Source organism: Trachurus japonicus, chromosome 8, assembly GCF_045865225.1.
Source record: "Trachurus japonicus isolate A0001 chromosome 8, Traja_1.0".
Lineage (NCBI taxonomy): Eukaryota > Metazoa > Chordata > Actinopteri > Carangiformes > Carangidae > Trachurus > Trachurus japonicus.
Window position 1 is genome coordinate 7119333 of NC_140914.1, and position 18439 is coordinate 7137771.

General features: G+C 45.1%; 1 protein-coding gene across 1 annotated transcript in view; it reads right to left on the bottom strand.

Annotated features, from left to right (window-relative positions):
* Nucleotides 1-18439, bottom strand: part of znf385c (zinc finger protein 385C) — a 171803-nt gene that overhangs the window by 107545 nt on the left and 45819 nt on the right. Inside the window, exon 2 of the mRNA XM_085783502.1 lies at nt 2777-3127. Within this exon, the coding sequence (XP_085639628.1) occupies nt 2777-3125 (349 nt within the window). The 5' untranslated portion in view covers nt 3126-3127. The remainder of the gene's footprint in view (nt 1-2776; nt 3128-18439) is intronic.

Below are 18439 nucleotides of genomic sequence, written 5' to 3' on the forward strand. Positions count from 1 at the left end.
GGAAGGACAGCTGAAAGAAAGGAAGGCTGGGTGAATATAAGGAGGGAAGGAGGGAGGAAGGAAGGAAGGAAAGTTGGAAGGAAGGAAGGAAGGAAGGAAGGAAGGAAGGAAGGAAGGAAGGAAGGAAGGAAGGAAGGAAGGAAGGAAGGAAGGAAGGAAGGAAGGAAGGGTGAATATAAGGAGGGAAGGTTCAAAGGATGGAGGGTGGAAGGAAGGAAGGAAGGAAGTAAAGTTGGAAGGAAAGAAGGAAGGCTGGCTGAATAAAGGGAAGGAAGGCAGAATGGAAGAAAGGCTGGGTGAATAAGGAGGGAAGGTTGAAAGGAAGGAAGGAAGGAAGGGAGGGAGGATGGATAGGAGGAAGAAAGGAAGGAAAGTTGGGTAAAGAAAGAAAGAAAGAAAGAAAGAAAGAAAGAAAGAAAGAAAGAAAGAAAGAAAGAAAGAAAGAAAGAAAGAAAGAGTAATATTCAGCAGCAGCAGCAGCGTTGGTCTTATGAGCAGCACTTAAATGTTTAAACCTAATTTCCACGGCGGCTCTGGGACCCGGTGATGTTGCTGATCTCAGAAATCGGCCGAGCTGATGGAGATAAATCTGAGGCTGCGTTCACTCCTCAAACTTTTCTGTCGACTGACACATTTTCACATTTTCTGTTTCTGAAAGTTTCCACTGCCCACAGACGAGTTTCAGCTGCACTGCGCCGCCGTCGTCTTTGTTTCCAGATGAAGCAGAACGAAACAGTGATTGGATCAAACTGTCATAAACTGCTGCACAACAAATTAATATTTCATACTCACACTGAGTTTGGACAAAACAACGTGTCAGTGACGAGTTAACCAGGGAGCGAGTCAGTAAGAGAGATGTGACAGAAACTTCTCTTCTTCATATTCATGTTGTGAGAAGCTGCGTCTTTAAACCAAAAGACTCTCGTTTGTCACAGCTGAGAATTAATCTGATTCTTCAATTTAACAAAATTCAACAATAAATGGATTTAGTTCCTCTGGAGGAAACAGTGAAGATGTTACAGACTGACACCGAGTGTGATCTGCTCATCAGACACATGATCAACTCTCACAGATAAATCATTATCTTTGGCTTCACACTCAATAACACAACAAAGACACAACAATACGACCAGATAAAGTGAACATTGTTCTCTGCGCTCAGCTCACATGACGAGACTCAGATCACATGACCATTCAAATCCTCTGTATCTGTGACATCACAGACCAGCCCAGGAGAGTTTCACTCTTCACTTTTTTTATTTGACGGAACATTTTTTACTCTGCAGCTGCTACAAAAAGGTGATTTTTTTTTTCTTCTTTAAAAGATAAATTCTACAAGTCTCCTATAATAAAAAAATATATATAAAACTGACTGGAGCTGGAGAAGTTGGTTGTAGAGAGCTCGGGTCAAGGAGACCTCAGACTTTTACATTTCCTCCTGCAGCCGTGGAAAATGAGACTGTTGAACAAAACCTACAGTTCATCCTCCAGCATCGAACGTCGGTCCACCGCCGCCTCAGAGAGATTCACACACCGAAGCTTTAGTAAGAAAACAGCCGAGTCCGAGTTCTTTTACAAACACACACACACACATCTATGGTCAGGTGTTTAAATGATGCTTTCAGTTCAGTCAAGTATGATTAAAACACCACACACAATCTTAAACAACTGTATTCTATACTTTCACTTTCTCAAATATAAATCAAGTTCAAATAAAATGCAGCATATAAAAATATCTTGATTGACAGCCATGATGGTAGGGGTCACCAGAAATTTGTGAAGTCAAAATGGGGTCACGAGCCAAAAAAGGTTGGGAACCACTGCACTAAAGGATCCAAGTTACAGTGAAGCGAAGATACAAACTCACTGAGCTTCATTCTTCATCATTATACCTTGTTTTACTATCCATAAACATTTTACAGTCCATAAACAGATATAATTGAGTTTCTTCAGTGTCGTTTTATGTCTGTGTTTATTTATGTCTGGAGCCTCATCGACACGTCTCTGGTTTTTATAAATGGACTTATACTTCATTTAACTGATGTATGTTCATTTTTTCTTCTTCCTCTTCCCTCTCTGAGTCACAGATTGTGGCTCAGTGTTTTTATCGAACTGTCTGACATAGTAGGAGTGGAAACAAAGCTCATTCACATGCATCAAAGTTCTCCTAAAGCAGAGCCGTGTTTATGCAGAGCTTAATAACTCTGATGAAAAGAACACGTCCGCTTATTCCAGGTTTTTGTGCGTCAGTCCCTGAATCTACTCGCGTTGTGTGAACGATGCGTCGAACTCTGCAGTCGAGTCCTGCAGACGGAGCTGTGACTGGAATGACAAAATGTCCAACTTCTCTGCAGCCACATCTCTCTCCCAGAAGCATCAAACACAACCAGCACTTAATTAGCTTCTCACTTTCTCACTTCATTCAGCTCTGCTCCACTTGCATGCATGTGTGTGTATATGTGTGTGTGTGTGTGTGTGTGTGTGTGTGTGTGTGTTGAGCCCAAGGCTGTGTCTGAACACATTTCAGCAAATAGAATCCAATTTGTTTAACTTCTGTTGAATACAAGTGGTGGTGTGGTGGTGTTGGGGGGGGGGGGGCACTGGGAGTCTGCTGACTGTGAACAGTGTGTGGGATTCTGTTAATCTGCTCGGCCCTATTGTGTGAGCCGTTATACAAAAAAAAAACAGCGGCACGGCGCTTCATCCAATGTTCTGCATTTCTATCTCATTTTATTTTTTGCAACAATAGACAAACAGAGCAGCAGGTCGGTCCTACCTGTGCTGGTGCTGCTGGGCGTCTTGCCGTTGCTGATCTGCTTGAGTCTCTTCTGGTGAGATTTGCCGTTGTAGTGAATCTGGGCCTGAGCGGCCGAGTTGAGCTGGATGTTGCAGACCTCGCACAGCGTGTAGCTCCGCTGCTTCCGCTCCCGTTTGGGTCTGAAGAGGGCGGAGGGCACCGCGGCCCCCTGGGACTGCTCCTCTGCTGCTGCACCGCCGCCGCCGCCGCCGTCATCCTGGGCTTCGCAGCACGACTCCACATCCATGGGAGCCCCCAGAGCAGAGCCGAACCCCCTCCTGTCCAGCTCGGTGTTCGGCAGAACTGATGGGCTGAACGGACGCTTCATACCTGTGGTAGAAGAAGAAGAAGAAGAAGAGTAAATACAAAGAGCAGAGAGAGAGAGGTAGAGCAGGAGGATGATTAACGTGTGTGTGTGAATGGAAATTTTCATTTCTAGTAAAAACAACACCTAGAGTTTCAGAGAAGTTGTGCAGCTCCAACTTGTTTCAATGTTTATGAAGGAAGGAAGGAAGGAAGGAAAGGTGGAAGTAAAGAAGGAAGGCTGGCTGAATAAAGGGAAGGAAGACAGAAAGGAAACACGAAATGAAGGCAGAAAGGAAGAAAGGCTAGGTTGAAAGGATGGAGGGAGGGAAGGAAGGAAGGAAGGAAGATTGGAAAGAAAGTTGGAAGGGAGGGAGGACGGATGGGAGGAAGAAAGGAAGGAAGGCTGGCTGAATAAAAGTGAGAAAAGAAGGAAAGCAGAAAGGAAGAAAGGCTGGGTGAATATAAGGAGGGAAGGTTGAAAGGATGGAGGGAGGGAAGGAAAGAATGAAGGAAGGGAAGTTGGAAGGAAAGAAGGAAGGCTGGCTGAATAAAGGGAAGTAAGACAGAAAGGAAGCAAGAAATGAAGGCAGAAAGGAAGAAGGCTGGGTGAATATATGGAGGGAAGGTTGAAAGGATGGAGGGAGGGAAGGAAGGAAGGAAGGAATATGGGAAGGAAGGAAGAGAGGAAGGGAGGGAGGATGGATGGATGGATGGGAGGAAGAAAGGAAGGGAGGCTGGCTGAATACAAGTGAGAAAGGAAGGAAAGCAGAAAGGAAGAAAGGCTGGGTGAATATAAGGAGGGAAGGTTGAAAGGATGGAGGGAGAGAAGGAAGGAAGGAAGGAAAGTTGGAAGGAAAGAAGGAAGGCTGGCTGAATGAAGGGAAGGAAGGAGAGGATGACAGAGATGAACTTCACAGCTCTGGGATCAGGCTGCATCACGCTCCAAAGGTTTTTACATGTCAGAAGCTCCGTCGCTCTCGGAGCACGGCAGCGTTAGCATGTGCAGCTCTGTAGCGACAGGGTGAGGCCCCGTGTGTGTGTGTGTGTGTGTGTGTGTTTGTGTGTGTGTATCGTCTCTGTGGACGGAGGGATCACTTTCCCTCGGCCTGGCCCGATCACACAAAGCCGCCCTGATAAAACCTGATAGCCACGAGAGGGTTGGGTGGGTGGGGGGGTGAGGGCACAGGGGAAAAAATACCCATGATTCCCCCGAGCTTTGTAGAAGAGTGTGTGGAATCTGAGCTCGGCTTGTCAGCGCCGTGCAAACACTGAGACACCTGCACGGTAAACACACGTGCACATGAAGACATCATCAGCAGAGAATAAAAAGACTGGAGGAGGAGGAGAAGGAAGTTATTTTTATTGTCGGTGCAAGTTATTTTTAGAACGGCGGAGCAGAGCCGCGAGCTGCTCAGAGCTACGCTATGGAAGCTCATGGGATTTCTTGGTTTCCCTCATCAAACATTCACCACGCTATGAGATAATAACACAACGAGACAGAGTTGTTTTAGAGGCAGTCTCTGAATTTACCTCTAAAACAACTCTGTCTGGTTCTGTTATTATCTCATAGCGTGGTGAATGTGCAGGTCACAGCTTGTCCACCAGAGCGTTTTGGAGTTGATGGATTGTGTATTTGATGAGTTTGATGAGGGAAACCAAGAAATCCCGTTAGCCTCCGTAGCGTAGCTCTGAGCAGCTCACGGCTCTGCTCCGCCATTCTAAAAATAGCTTGCACCGACAATTAAAGGTAACGAACCTACTGCTATGACTATAGGGATTATGGCAATGGGCCAATTTGCCAAAATGTTGAACTATCCCTGTAATGGATGGTGCATCTGTGGACGTGTCTATGAGCTGGACGTGCTGCACTTCACTTAAACCACGTGCACATGGAGACATCATCAGCAGAGAATAAAAAGACTGGAGGAGGAGGAGGAAGAAGAAGGAGGAGGAGGTGGAAGTGGAGGAGGTCCAGGGTGCAGTGACGCACCACTTGGGGGAGACAGAGTGCTGCAGTGTGGCTCTCTGAGGACCAGCGGGCCCCACTGTCAAGCTGCTTGATGATGACTCCATGTCTGTGCATGTGTGCGTGTGTGCGTGTGTGCATGTGTGTGTGTGTGTGTGTGTGTGTGCGTGCAGCCCCTGCGAGGCAAAGTGCTGCAGCAGCGTCTGAGCTGCCTCTGGATCAGATCGGCAAACAGGAAAACAGCTTATGAAACAGCTCTGACCATGTTTACAGACGTTTAGGTTCAAATTAGAAACGAGACAGAAACAGCAAATGTATTGAATACACAGAGTCTCTTGTGTGTGTTGCTGTTGGACAACCAGCTGTGACCTGTGAGGACCTGACATGGGGGAGGAGGGGGAGGAGGAGGAGGAGGAGGGGGGAGGGGGGGCTAACAGGAAAACAGGACGGTGACGTTGAAAGAGACAAACACACTCTGCTACACCTCAGACTTTCCAGTCAGAGCCGTGTGGTCAGAGCAGCAGCAGCAGCGTCACAGAGAGGAGCTGTCGGCTTCACATGCAGCTACTGTCTCTATAAATAAATTAAAGGCAGCTCTGTGAAGGATGGAGACATCTCCATCGGAAACAAGTCCCTGAAATACACCCAGCTGTGCATTTCTGCTGCTGCTGCTGCTGCTGCTGGCTTACTGCCTCCGCCTCCAGTTATTTACGTAAACACCAAAACCACTCACACACATATACACACACAGTCAAACACAGAGACCAAAGAAAAGTGGCGTCTACAGTATGATGCATACATACCTACATGCATGAAAAAAGTCACACATACACACATAAATGGCAAATACGCACACACTCCCACACACACTCCTACACACAGTGCTTGAAAACACATTAGGGCAAGCAGCCGCTCTGAAAGCTGCTATTCATGTTGCCAATCTGGGAGCACTCAAGAGGCTCCATCAGATGTTTTCTCAAAAGCTTTGAGCAGCGCTGCTCTCTGCTCTCTCTCTCTGGCAGCCAATGAAAAACATCTCTGTGGTCCTCGACCGACGCAACCTCGTCCTCACGCTCCTGCCAAACTACACGCCGCGCCGCCCGCCGCTAACACACCCGGAATTAGCATGGCTGTAAAAAAGACACACAAAAAAACAGAAAACAAAAAACGTCACACACAGCCCACAACACACAAAGTGATCACATGACGCATGTGGAGCGAGCAGAGGTGAGTCTCGACCTCAGGGTTTAGCCTCATGCAGAGGTGGCAGAATAAAGCATGACCGCTACCATGGCGACCAGTCTGGCACAGATGTGATAAAATCTTCTCACTGAAAAAAAAACAAACCCCAGAACATTTAGCTCTAAATGCTAACACTGTTTTTTCTCTCTCTCTGTCTGTCTGCTGTGAATAACTGTGACCTCTGACCCCCGACTGGATGTGTGGATGCAGCAGAGAGAGGAACGTGTTTCTACCTGCTACACCACCTGCATCCTGAGAGCGAGCCGCTTTGTTACAGAGCTCCAGGAGAACTCTTTCATATTTACACTACACTGTTTTGTGACTAAATTATTTAAAAAGTCGGACGAGTGTTGTTTTCAAATGATAAACGTGCAATTTTCCGTCGAGTCTGGTGAAATCTGACTTTCATCTCAAACAGAAGAAAACAAAAGATTTTCAGATTCCCTGTGGCTTTAATTCGTCGATCAGTTGAATATTTTAACCATGTGAAGGATTTTTAGTCATCAGACGTCTGAATCTTAAAGACCAGGGGGAACACAGCCCTTCAAAATAAGAGTTTTCAGAACATTTTTCACACTACAAATGAAAGGCAATGACAAATGTCACCAGAATTCACCAGAAAGACGGTGCCACAATCAGACAAAGAGACACATATGTCAACCTTTCCCCATTAATAAGGAGTTTAAAATCACAACAACCATTTTTGTCAAATCCAGTCTTGTGTTTATATATTACAACCCTGTTCTTCATAAAAAGTCAGTGGTGTCTCATTTTGTTGAGGAACATTTTTACCCCTAACCCCCCCACCCCCGCTCTGTTGCACAGTGGGTAGCTAGGTGGAGATGAAGGGGTATCAAAAATCAAAGACCAACACACACAGGGAGTTTCATGTTCTAATGTTTTCTTTAGATCAGGTGTATTTAAAGGGATAGTTCAACATTTTGGCAAATTGGCCCATTGCCATAATCCCTATAGTCATAGCAGTAGGTTTGTTACCTTTAATTGTCGGTGCAAGCTATTTTTCGAACGGCGGAGCAGAGCGGCGAACTGCTCAGAGCCACGCTACGGAGGCTCATGGGATTTCTTGGTTTCCCTCATCAAACTCATCAAATACACAATCCAACAACTCCAAAACGCTCTGGTGGACAAGTTGTGACCTGCACATTCACCACGCTATGAGATAATAACACAACGTTACCAGACAGAGTTGTTTTAGAGGTAAATGCAGAGACTGCTTGATGAAAAACTGCCCTCGACGGGAATGTGCATCAGCTGTTTTGCATGAATTTACCTCTAAAACAAGTCTGTCTGGTAACTGAACTGTCTGTTTGTGTTAATATAAGTCTTAAATAGTTATATCTTCCGACAGTAATCACTTATATAGAGTGTTTGGTCTGAAACACGGGTCTGTCAGTCACTCTGCTCTGCTGTAAGCCGAGGAGAAAACTTTCCTTGTATCCTACAACCTTTATCCAATGAGGAGAGAGAACGGCATAAAGGGGCGGTCCTCTCTGTGTGTGCAGCCAAGGGATGCGCGTGAATGTGGTGACGTAGGGACGAGGGCGGGGACTGCTAACTCCATCTGCTGACAAGAAGTTAGCCAAAACGACCGGATCGCTTACTTCTGCTTTAAACCTGAGCTGGATCAACCAGGACCAGAGGACTCTCCCGGCCTTCATCTGCAGTGAGGCGTCCACACAGACTTTGAAAAACTCCTGCAGACTCTGGTAGAAACAGTGTGAGACACGAGTCCACGCTGCGGCTGCACACACAGATCTGTCGGCCCGACGCCGGACAGGAGACTGTCAGGGGGGTGAACCCTGGGGGAGGAGGAGGAGGGGGAGGAGAGGGAGGCAGCTCTGCCAGCCTCGCCATGTCCGCTGTTTCCGCTGTCTGATATTGCCCCCCTCCCTCCCTCCCTCCCTCCCTCGCCCCACGCTGCACACCCTCCTCCTCCTCCTCCTCCTCCTCCTCCTCCTCCTCCCCGGGCACATGGGAACCATCAATCACTGCTGTGATCTCGCTGAAAGAGCCGGGCTCACCCAGCATAGCAGCTCCGCAATAAAAACTCTATTTATGATCGTGTGTCTGCCGCTCACTGATCCTGAAATACTATCGTACTTTCCCCGGCTCAAACCAGCTTTAACCACAGCCCACCTCGGAGAACCGGGCCCCCCACCCCAACCCAAACCCACTCCCACTCCCACCCAACTCAACCCAACTCCACCCATCCTGTGGTCACAGTTTGGGTATGGGGGGGTCGTGGGTTCATCCTGGCACAGGCAGAAAACTGTCCTCCAGGTGGAAGCAGGATAAACACTACAGGCTCGTTAGCAGCTCCTCAATCACTCTGATGATCACGTGACCACACATTGTCCGGATGTGTGGACTGCTTGAGATAGAGAACACACACACACACACACACACACACACGTACACACACTGCCCTCTGATTCTGTAAACAACGACTACGCAGCAGTTCAGCAAACATGAAGCTTTTCCACTCGACCAAACACCGGGAATCCTCCGCTGACCTGAGACACACAAACAAACACAATCAACAGAAAATGAAATTCGCGTCCCCTCTGAGAAAAAACGAGACAGTTACTGTACTGTACACATGCATGAAGGAGGAGATGAAGGCCGAGTCCCGACTGAACAGCTGGATGTTCTTGTTCCTCTGTCTGACGCCGAGGATCAAAACTATCAGCTGGAGCCGCAGCGTTTCACCACATCAGGTCACTCAGTACGTTTACATGCACAGCCTAATCAAGCTATTGCTCAAAATTCGATTTTGGCGTCTAATCAGACTTCTGTCCTTCTCCCACGTGGATGTATTATATTATAGTTGTTTTAGAGGTAAAATCATTCAAAACCACTGATGCGTGTTGCCTTCAGGGGCAGTTTTTCATCAAGCAGTCTCTGCATTTACCTCTAAAACAACTCTGTCTGGTAACGTTCTGTTATTATCTCAGCGTGGTGAATGTGCAGGTCACAACTTGTCCACTAGAGCGTTTTGGAGTTGTTGGATTGTGTATTTGATGAGTTTGATGAGGGAAACCAAGAAATCCCATGAGCCTCCGTAGCGTAGCTCTGAGCAGCTCGCGGCTCTGCTCCGCCGTTCGAAAAATAGCTTGCACCAACAAGTAAAGGTAACGGACTACTGCTATGACTATAGCAATTATGGCAATGGGCCAATTTGCCAAAAATGTTGAACTATCCCTTTAGACTCCGACTAAAGCGTATACATGCCGGAGAAAGTTGAATTCCAATCACATTATCTGGGTGTCTCAATCGGAGTTGGAGAACTCCGATATTAGTCGGACTAACGCGTTTACATGCACTCAGTTGTCCAGTTATAGTCAGATTAAGGGAATAATTTGGTTTTTTCGAGCGTCATGTAAACGTGCTGAGTGATGGCAGAGAGACAGGAGGAGAGAGAGAGTAGTTTTGGTGAAGGGAGCACAAAGGCCTGTGTATCATCAAAGTATCATTACTGTCATTACTGCTGTATTGTCATTACGGCGACTACAGAACGAGCCCGAGGTCTTTGACGCTCCGTGTCTTTGTGTCCGGTGCATCAGTGTTGATTATGTAAAGTCCAGGCTGCAGTTCCCTAATGAGTGTAATTATACAGGAGTCAGTTCTGCACTCACTGACAAAAAGGAAGCTGCAGCCACAGAACGGTCGAAAAGCTGAGGCCGAGCGTTTGCAGCCGCCCGTCGCCCCCAAAGCCCCAGCCTGAGCCCGCCAGTAAATAAAAAGCAGTGGCACATAAATTGATGTGTTTTCTCTAATCTTTGTTTGCAGCAGTCCTCTGGCAGCGCACAGGGAGGGCATTTGCTCTGTGTGTGTGTGTGTGTGTTCGTCCTGGGGAAATTTATACAGCATCAGACAGATCCTATCACTGTTTGTGTGTGCTCTTGCATATATGTACATGTGTGTGTGAGTGTATTAGCACACATATACACACACTGGATAGATTATATTAGAAAAGATAGAAGGGGAAAAATCAGAGTATTTAGAGCAGAGAGAGGACGACAGGACGGAGGAGAGACTTGTGATTAAAGAAACAGACTAATAGAGAGAGAGAGGACGAGTTTGTTCAACGAGCAAACAACGCTGCAGGTCCAGCGCCAACAAACCAACACAACAACACAAAAATACACCAAACCAATTTCACACTCAGTGTGAAAATAACAGGAACAATGAAGTTCAGGCTCAGTTCTGTGGAGTGCAAACGGCTCCGTGGGGAAAAAATAATAAAACAAAAAATTGGCAAAGTTGCCAATTTTTAACAACCTCGACTTCTGTCCCTGTTGTTCAGCAGCTGCAGGTTTCACTGTTTCACCTGCAGCAGGTTTGATGGAGACAAAACACACTTCATATCAACTTATATCCTCACACTCATCATGTCTCGATGTGTGTTGTCTGATGAACTGATTGTTATTTAACTGATTTTAACCGGTTATGAAGCAACAGATGTTTTCACATCACTTCTTTGGTTGCTCTGACAAATTAAAGACAGTTTTTTGTCTTTATTGTCACAAAAGAGTCACTTAACACAGACATTTGAATAAATCTTTGCAACACAAAGTGCAAAATATTAAGAGCAGTTGTGTCTCACTGAGTGTTGTTTGGGCAGAAATCACAATAAACTCAGTCTTTGTTCGCTGGTTTAGTGGGTTGAGTTCATCATGAAACTCCTATGTCTTATAAACTTTTATGTCCTGTATCTGTAGCCTTTCTGCTGTGCTGTCAATGGCGCCTAAATTCCCCCCGTGGGATCTGTCTGTCTGTCTGTCTGTCTGTCTGTCTATCTAATTTGCCTCTACACCAATTGAATAAGGTATTTGGACGAAATATAATTTGTCAAGAAGTATCCTTAATTAGAAAATACATTCGGATAGCCTAATTGTTTTTCAAATTTTTGATAAGGGTTTATTACAAGTCTCTATGGCTGGCCAGTAGTTCAAACACCCAAAAGAGATGATGTGATGAAAGAAAGATGATTTCCAGAGAAGGTGCTTTTTCGTTTTTGAACAGCAGCCGTCTATTACTTTTTAAATACTACTGTATAAAGCTGCCAGTCAGCAAGGTCTATCATATCAAAACTTAATCTAGGGATGTATAGGAATAAATAAATCACAACTAATTTGCCCTCCCAGGTGATCTTTTATCCTCACACATGTGAAATTTTGGGTTTTGGCCCAAGGACTATCCATCCAGACGCCATGTTTCACTCCGGAGACTCGACCCTTCGGCCCTGCAGCTTCAGATTTGATCCTGACAGTTTAGTTCTGATGGAGACGTCACCTCTCACTCTCTCACCTCGCTGCAGGTGAACGAGAACCGAAACACAGACAGACCAGTATTTATGGGAAGTATTTCCTCCTCCTCTGTCCCAACGTCCTGCTCAGCTTCACATCTCCTGAGTTTGTCTGCTGCTCTGTTCCTCCACCATCACTCCTCTCCTCTTTATGCTTCGCTTCTTGGCTCCGTCTCTGATACTCTGCACATCTGAAACATGCAGCCCCCCCCCATGGGAGTGTTTGTTGTGTGAGAGCACAAACAAAACTGTGTATTTCTGCGTCTGAACTTTTTCTGAGGATAACGAAAAACACACCGACTTATCTCCTCCCGTGCTGCGGTGTGAGCGTTCAGAAGCAACATGCTCGACAGCCTGCTCTCTATACATTCACATTATTGTATATGAATTGTGTTAAATTGTAAATCTCTTAATCCTGTGCACTTAAAGAGGAACACACAAACGACACAATCTTCCTCTGAAGAGCAGTTTAATCCATCCCTCTGTTCAAACTGATCAGCGTTTAATTTCAAGTGGCACTTGATGAAGCAGCGAGAGCAGTAAAGATGAGTTACACACAGGAGGAGAAACATCTGCTCGTTTGTTTAACGCTCTGACGCAGAAGAAAAATCTGTTTCTGTTATTGAATCTAAACTCAAACTATTTCTAATCTTGTTCCTCATCGTGTTTTTGAGGCGTCGGCTCACAGCGTTGTTATTAAATGACATATTTGACTGGACTTCTCTTCCTGCAGCAGCAGAATGTGACGCCAAATACCAGATTTACAATTTGTGAAAAACACACGACCGCTGCTGTGAAACGGTTCGACTCCCCAGTTCATTTTTCAACCGCAGCAGAGAGAAAAAAAATTATTTATATATATCAGACCGGTCCAGTTTTTGCACAACTATTCAAACATTCATCTGTGCAGCGGGCTAAAGTTAGCCAGCGCAGGAAAACAGGCCCATATTTGCCTTGTTCACATTTCACCACAAACTGAACTGGGGACCTGCCCAGTGAGAGTAACCACACACACTGGGAGAGGTTCCATACAACAGCAGATATACTTAGACATGGACAAACCCAGGCTCAGCCACACACACACACACACACACACACACACTGCAGAGTCAGCCAGCTACACACACACACACACAGTTGATGAGACACAATCGTTATTCTCATATCCTGCAGGGACGACATTCTGGACGGTAATTTGTCCAAAGGCCTAAGAGGTGTTGATTTTACAATCTGCTCTGGACGGTGCCTTCAATGAACATCTGACACAGTCTGTAACATCCCAGTGACATGACAAGCAATATTTTTTTTTTTTTTTGGAGGGGAGGGACAATGTTGAAGAATAATTTGTTCCCCCGACCAGGAATAAATCCAATTAATTTCATCATAATGAGCATCCGTCTTTATCCCAGGAGGCATCTGTTGGCTGATTCAGTGTCATGAACACGCAAAAAAATAAAAAAACCAAGCTGGCGGTTTGGAGAGTCATGCTGTGGGTGGGTGGGTGGGCTGGCGCTGGCCGAGGTATTCTGATGATGACCAGACTCAGAAATAGCATCAAGGACATTCGCCACCTCTGGCTTAGACGTTCATGCCTCAGAGGATCACTCAGAATTATTAGTGCTGACTGCGCCGGCTTCCTCTTCCCTCACTTTTTTTACACTAAATCGCACCAGAAATGAAAAAAAATGTTAAAAAAAGAAAGAATCTGTCCTCCATGTTCCCCCCCTGAGGAAACGCTTGATTGTGGTTTTGCAATTTTAACTATAAATTACATAAGTTTGCAGCAGGCAGGCGGCTCTGTATCCGTCTCAAGACTCAGACGGCGGCGTTGAGAGCTGGCTGCTGTCAGATGTCGGGGGAACGGGATTAATTCAGAGCGTCGCTGGACATGATTTTGCAGAGAGAGAGTAGATGGATTTTTGCTCTCAGATAAGAGACTTTAATCCTGTGTGTATTTAAAAATGATGAGACGAGCTACAGTATAAGCAAGACTGATGTGCCTCTATCAACTCATCTCCACTAAACACCAATGCAATTAGTGTCTGAGGATTCTGGGTATCCTTCAAGCACGAGACTCCTCTGAAGACGAGGCGTTCGCGGGCCTCTCGGAAAAAACAAGCGACGCACAAGGAGAAAGCAGAAACAGAAGACGACTTCTTTACTACACAGGAAAGAGTAATAACACCTATCAGGGAGTGTGTGTGTGTGTGAGAGAGAGGACACACACAAGGTGGCAGGACTGAGGAGTGAGTGTATTTTAATCCGAGTGAGTTCAAATCCACTCTGACCCTTGTTCGTATTGAGTCAGAGTGAGTTTGTGGAGCAGCGACGGATCCTGAAGCATCTCCAGACTCATTAGATCAGACTGCAGCAAACACCAGGAACAGGTTTCACTGTTCTTTTTCTGGCTCCATGTGTTTGGGTTTAGGGAACGGCTCATTACCCGGAGAATCACAAAACTGGATCGTCCGACTGAAGTTAATGACACCGTCTTGGATCCTAAAAGCTGCAGACTCTCAGCTGTAAACCAGGAAATTTATAATCTTCTTTTCCTGGAGAGAAATTGTGTCTTAGATATGAAAAATCCATCCATCTATCCATCCTTTCATCCATCCATCCACCCACTGGCTAGACTGTTTATCTGTGCAGGGCTGCAGGAGGCTGGAGCCAATCACAGCTGATAAAGGCAGAGGTCACCAGGGCCACATATGGAGACAAGCAACACACACATTACATGTAATTTCGAGTTGTCAACCAACCTATAACTGTATGTGTTTGGGTTGTGGGAGGAAGCTGGAGAACATGGAGAACCCACAACGACACCGGGACCATGTCATGCCACTTATACAACAAATATACAGTACAAACTCTAAACTCATCCGTTGCACAAAACAGGAGGTTGCTCCTCCTCTATTTTTGAGAGATTTCTTTTCCCCGGCCGCTGCTGTATTTCAGTCAGTGAAAACAGTCCCTGTCTGGAGAACCCCTCGTCTAAAAGCTCAGGTAAAAGCTTTAAAAATACAAGTATACTGTAAATTGAGTGGAACACTTTGCTTTGTTATTAATAATTCCAGATTTTCATGGTTTTTGTTTTTCCTTTTTTAAATCAGAGGGTGTTGTCGTGCAAAATTCCCACTGTGACGTTTACAGTTTGAACACTGGGCTGCTTTTTTTACATCTCATAGCCTCGATAAATGCTCTGTCTTTTCATTAGGCCTACAGTATAAGGTTCATCTGAAAACAGTAGGATTGAGTAAAATGATGTTGTGTTTAAGAAATCTTCTAAGACATTGTTTTACTGCTTAATTTTCATTGAATATAAGAAAGTACTGTAGGGATAAGTAGTCAACTAGTATAAAATAACATGACGCCTTGGACTGGTTTTCCTCAATGTTATGCCATTGACTCAAAAGTCTTGATAAAGTAACAACAACGGCTGAGCAGCACAAAATGTGTCGTTAAGTTTCGTTTTACTAGGAATTCAGCGAAGAGTGCAAAATAAAGAAAGACTTTAAAACATTAAAACTATTTTCCAATTCCTTTCTCATAATGATGTAAGCAAACCACAAATGAGGTGCTACACATCGGTCAGCGAAGATGATATTGATTGTTACCATGGTAACACTGGTTCCTGACCTTTTTTTGTTGTTGTTGTTCTCTTAAAAAGAGTCCGGCCTGTATTTCTACAAATGACTCATACTTGGATCAGACTGACCAACGCTCCAGTGAAACATCTTGGCCTCTCTGCTGTCAGTGGTCTGAGGCCGACTTCTCCACTTACACCCTCCAGTTATTAACGACAGACTGAACCTGTCTGTCGCCCGTTTTTCGATAAACACACACGAACACACACACACACACACACCCAGGACTAAAATTACACTCCGATACGCTGCTATATCTGCAAAGCTCATACAAGCCCCTGTAATTTCCCCCCACACAGGCTTGTCTTGTGTGATAAACAGACGCTGCAGAGAGGAGGCAGCTCCGACCTGAAAAGATGGAGATGAGAGGAAACAGACTGGAAGGAGAAGGATGGAGGCTGGACGCAGGTGCAACTCCGTTATTCATACTGAGAGCAATTTCTTAAGGAGCTCGCATCCACATTCCTGCACCAGCTCCTCGCTGCATGTAAACATGTTGTTCCACTAATAGGTTTTCATGTGGGAAGATGATTGTGAGTTCATAAATATATTATAAAACACACACACACACACACCACATTGAATCAGCTGGCATCTGTGTCTGCATGGGAGCGACTGGTCTGTCTCTCTGCATGGGGCCGGAGATGATGGTCACAGCAGACATGTGCACACACAGCTTCTTATAAATCCATGTATAACTGAGGAATCCAAGCGGCTGCGACCACAAACACTATTTAGACAGAAATGACCAAAACAGACTCCGACACCTCCGCTGGCAGAGAGGAAGAGGAGGAGGAGGAGGAGGGGGGGAGTGTGTTCAGGGCTCCTGCCGCTGTGACATTAATACAATCATGTTCCTCTTTTCTAGCAGCACATCAGCACACGAGTCAGGGCTCGGCTTTAAATCTGCCACAGCAGGTTTAAAAAACTGTCACCGTGATGCTTTTTATAGTGCAAACTCTGCTGACAGCCTCACCTTAGAGGCTTAACATGTTACATTTAGAAAATTATCTTCAAAGCATGACCTGAATTATGCTGATTCAACTCAGACTTTTTGGCACTTGCACTTTGTTTACCCACATAAAGTGAAAAAGCCACATTTTTAAAAAGGAGAATTTGTGTTCTTCTATAGCCAACAACTGATGCAGAGGAACATAGACGATGATTACCACATACAAAGCACTGCTGGAAATGTTGTAAATAATCCTTTTTCATTGCCCTTTTAATTCTTATTCAAATCCCCATCAACTTAAAATCCAGAGGAGACACAAAGGTTTGACTACAGCTAAAGCTCCATACAGTATAAAGGTAGATGTTTGTGTTAAAGCTCCATACAGTATAAAGGTAGATGTTTGTGTTAAAGCTCCATACAGTATAAAGGTAGATGTTTGTGTTAAAGCTCCATACAGTATAAAGGTAGATGTTTGTGTTAAAGCTCCATACAGTATACAGGTAGATGTTTGTGTTAAAGCTCCATACAGTATAAAGGTAGATGTTTGTGTTAAAGCTCCATACAGTATAAAGGTAGATGTTTGTGTTAAAGCTCCATACAGTATACAGGTAGATGTCCATGTGTAGTGTGATTATAAAGCAGCTCTAGGTTCTACTGTGAAAGTATCAAAGCCTCAGTCTAGGGCTGCACGATTATGGCCAAAATGATAATCACGATTATTTTTGTCGATATTGAAATCACGATTATTAATCACGATTATACATTATGTTAGATAAAACATGTTTTTATTGCACTTTCTATTTGAAACAAACAATAGGCTATGTGAACAAGGCTTTCAGTTCAAAATAAAATGTAAAATAAAAATAAATAATAGCCTAAAATAAAATTTACCCAAGACAAAGGGCTAGCGAAAAATAAATGCCATTGCAGAGTGCAGAGGTGTCATTCTGTACAGTAGCGTACAGATACTTGTGTAAAAAACAAAAAATAAAAAATAAATCTGGTAGAAGTAGCTGCTGATTCAACTCCTTTACTCAAATAAAAGTAAGAAAGTACAGGCTCTGAAATGTAATTTCAAAGTAGGCTATAGGTAAAAATTAATTTTTGCCATCAATGATACACAGAGATGTGTGGGCAAGAGTCTGTCCAGCATGGACCAAAGCACAGCACGGGTGGTTCAGCAGCAATTTGGAACGAATTAAAAACATTTAATGAACAGACCAAGTGTTTTCACACAGGCAGCGTCCAGCAGGTCGGCCTAGCTCAACTGTGCTGCCACCAAAACGGCCATAGATCGCCGTTACCGGCCGTTATGATCACGGTCGTTTTATTTACACGACGTATGTAATTAACACCAAAACGGCCGCGTGGGGTGACGGGGTCTCGGTCCAGCTTTGAGACCACCCCGCAGCCCGACCTCGATCCGATCCAGAGAGAGACGGCGACAGTAGACAGCCTTTGGAGGTGCTGACTGACCAGACACAGACACACGTCATGTCTACTGTCACCGTCTGCTGCCGACATCGTCTCACTCTCACTGCAGAGTGAGATCCATACAGTCTGAGTGAGACGTAACACCGGGCGCAGAAGGTGACACAGTACAGCAGCATCTGAAGGTGCCGACTGCGGGACACACACTCTGGACTGTAAACAACATGTAAAGGGAGGATGCGCTCGCTTGTTAGTTAGGCAGCTTCATGGAGGCCTGACCTCTCGTTCGCCCCCTGGTGGTTGGCGGACTACTGGTTGAGAAAGCGCTTGATTTGATATGCAGCACAGCCCGTTTTTTTTACATGTTAATAATCGTGACGATCATCTTAATTTAATCGTGGCAGCCAAAATCGTGATCGTGATTAAAATTCGATTAATTGTGCAGCCCTACCTCAGTCCACAGAGAAATGCACACAGCCTGTATTCAGAAACTGAGCCTTAAAACCAGCCGTCAGGACTTCCTGTCACTTTGTGATGTCACAACAACAGCAGTCAACCTAAGCCCCGCCTACCACCTGGACCAACTATCTAACACTTGCAAGATTTGGTTTCTCTCAGTGTTTTAACCTGAAATCTGTTTTTTTGGATCACCCAGAAAACAGTCAGCCAATCAGAGCAGAAACTCAGAGCCTCCTCTCTTCTGATTGGCTGACACCAAGCTGCTGTAAAGCTCCAGAGAGAAGCTGAGAGAAACTAGAAAACTGCTGTGTCA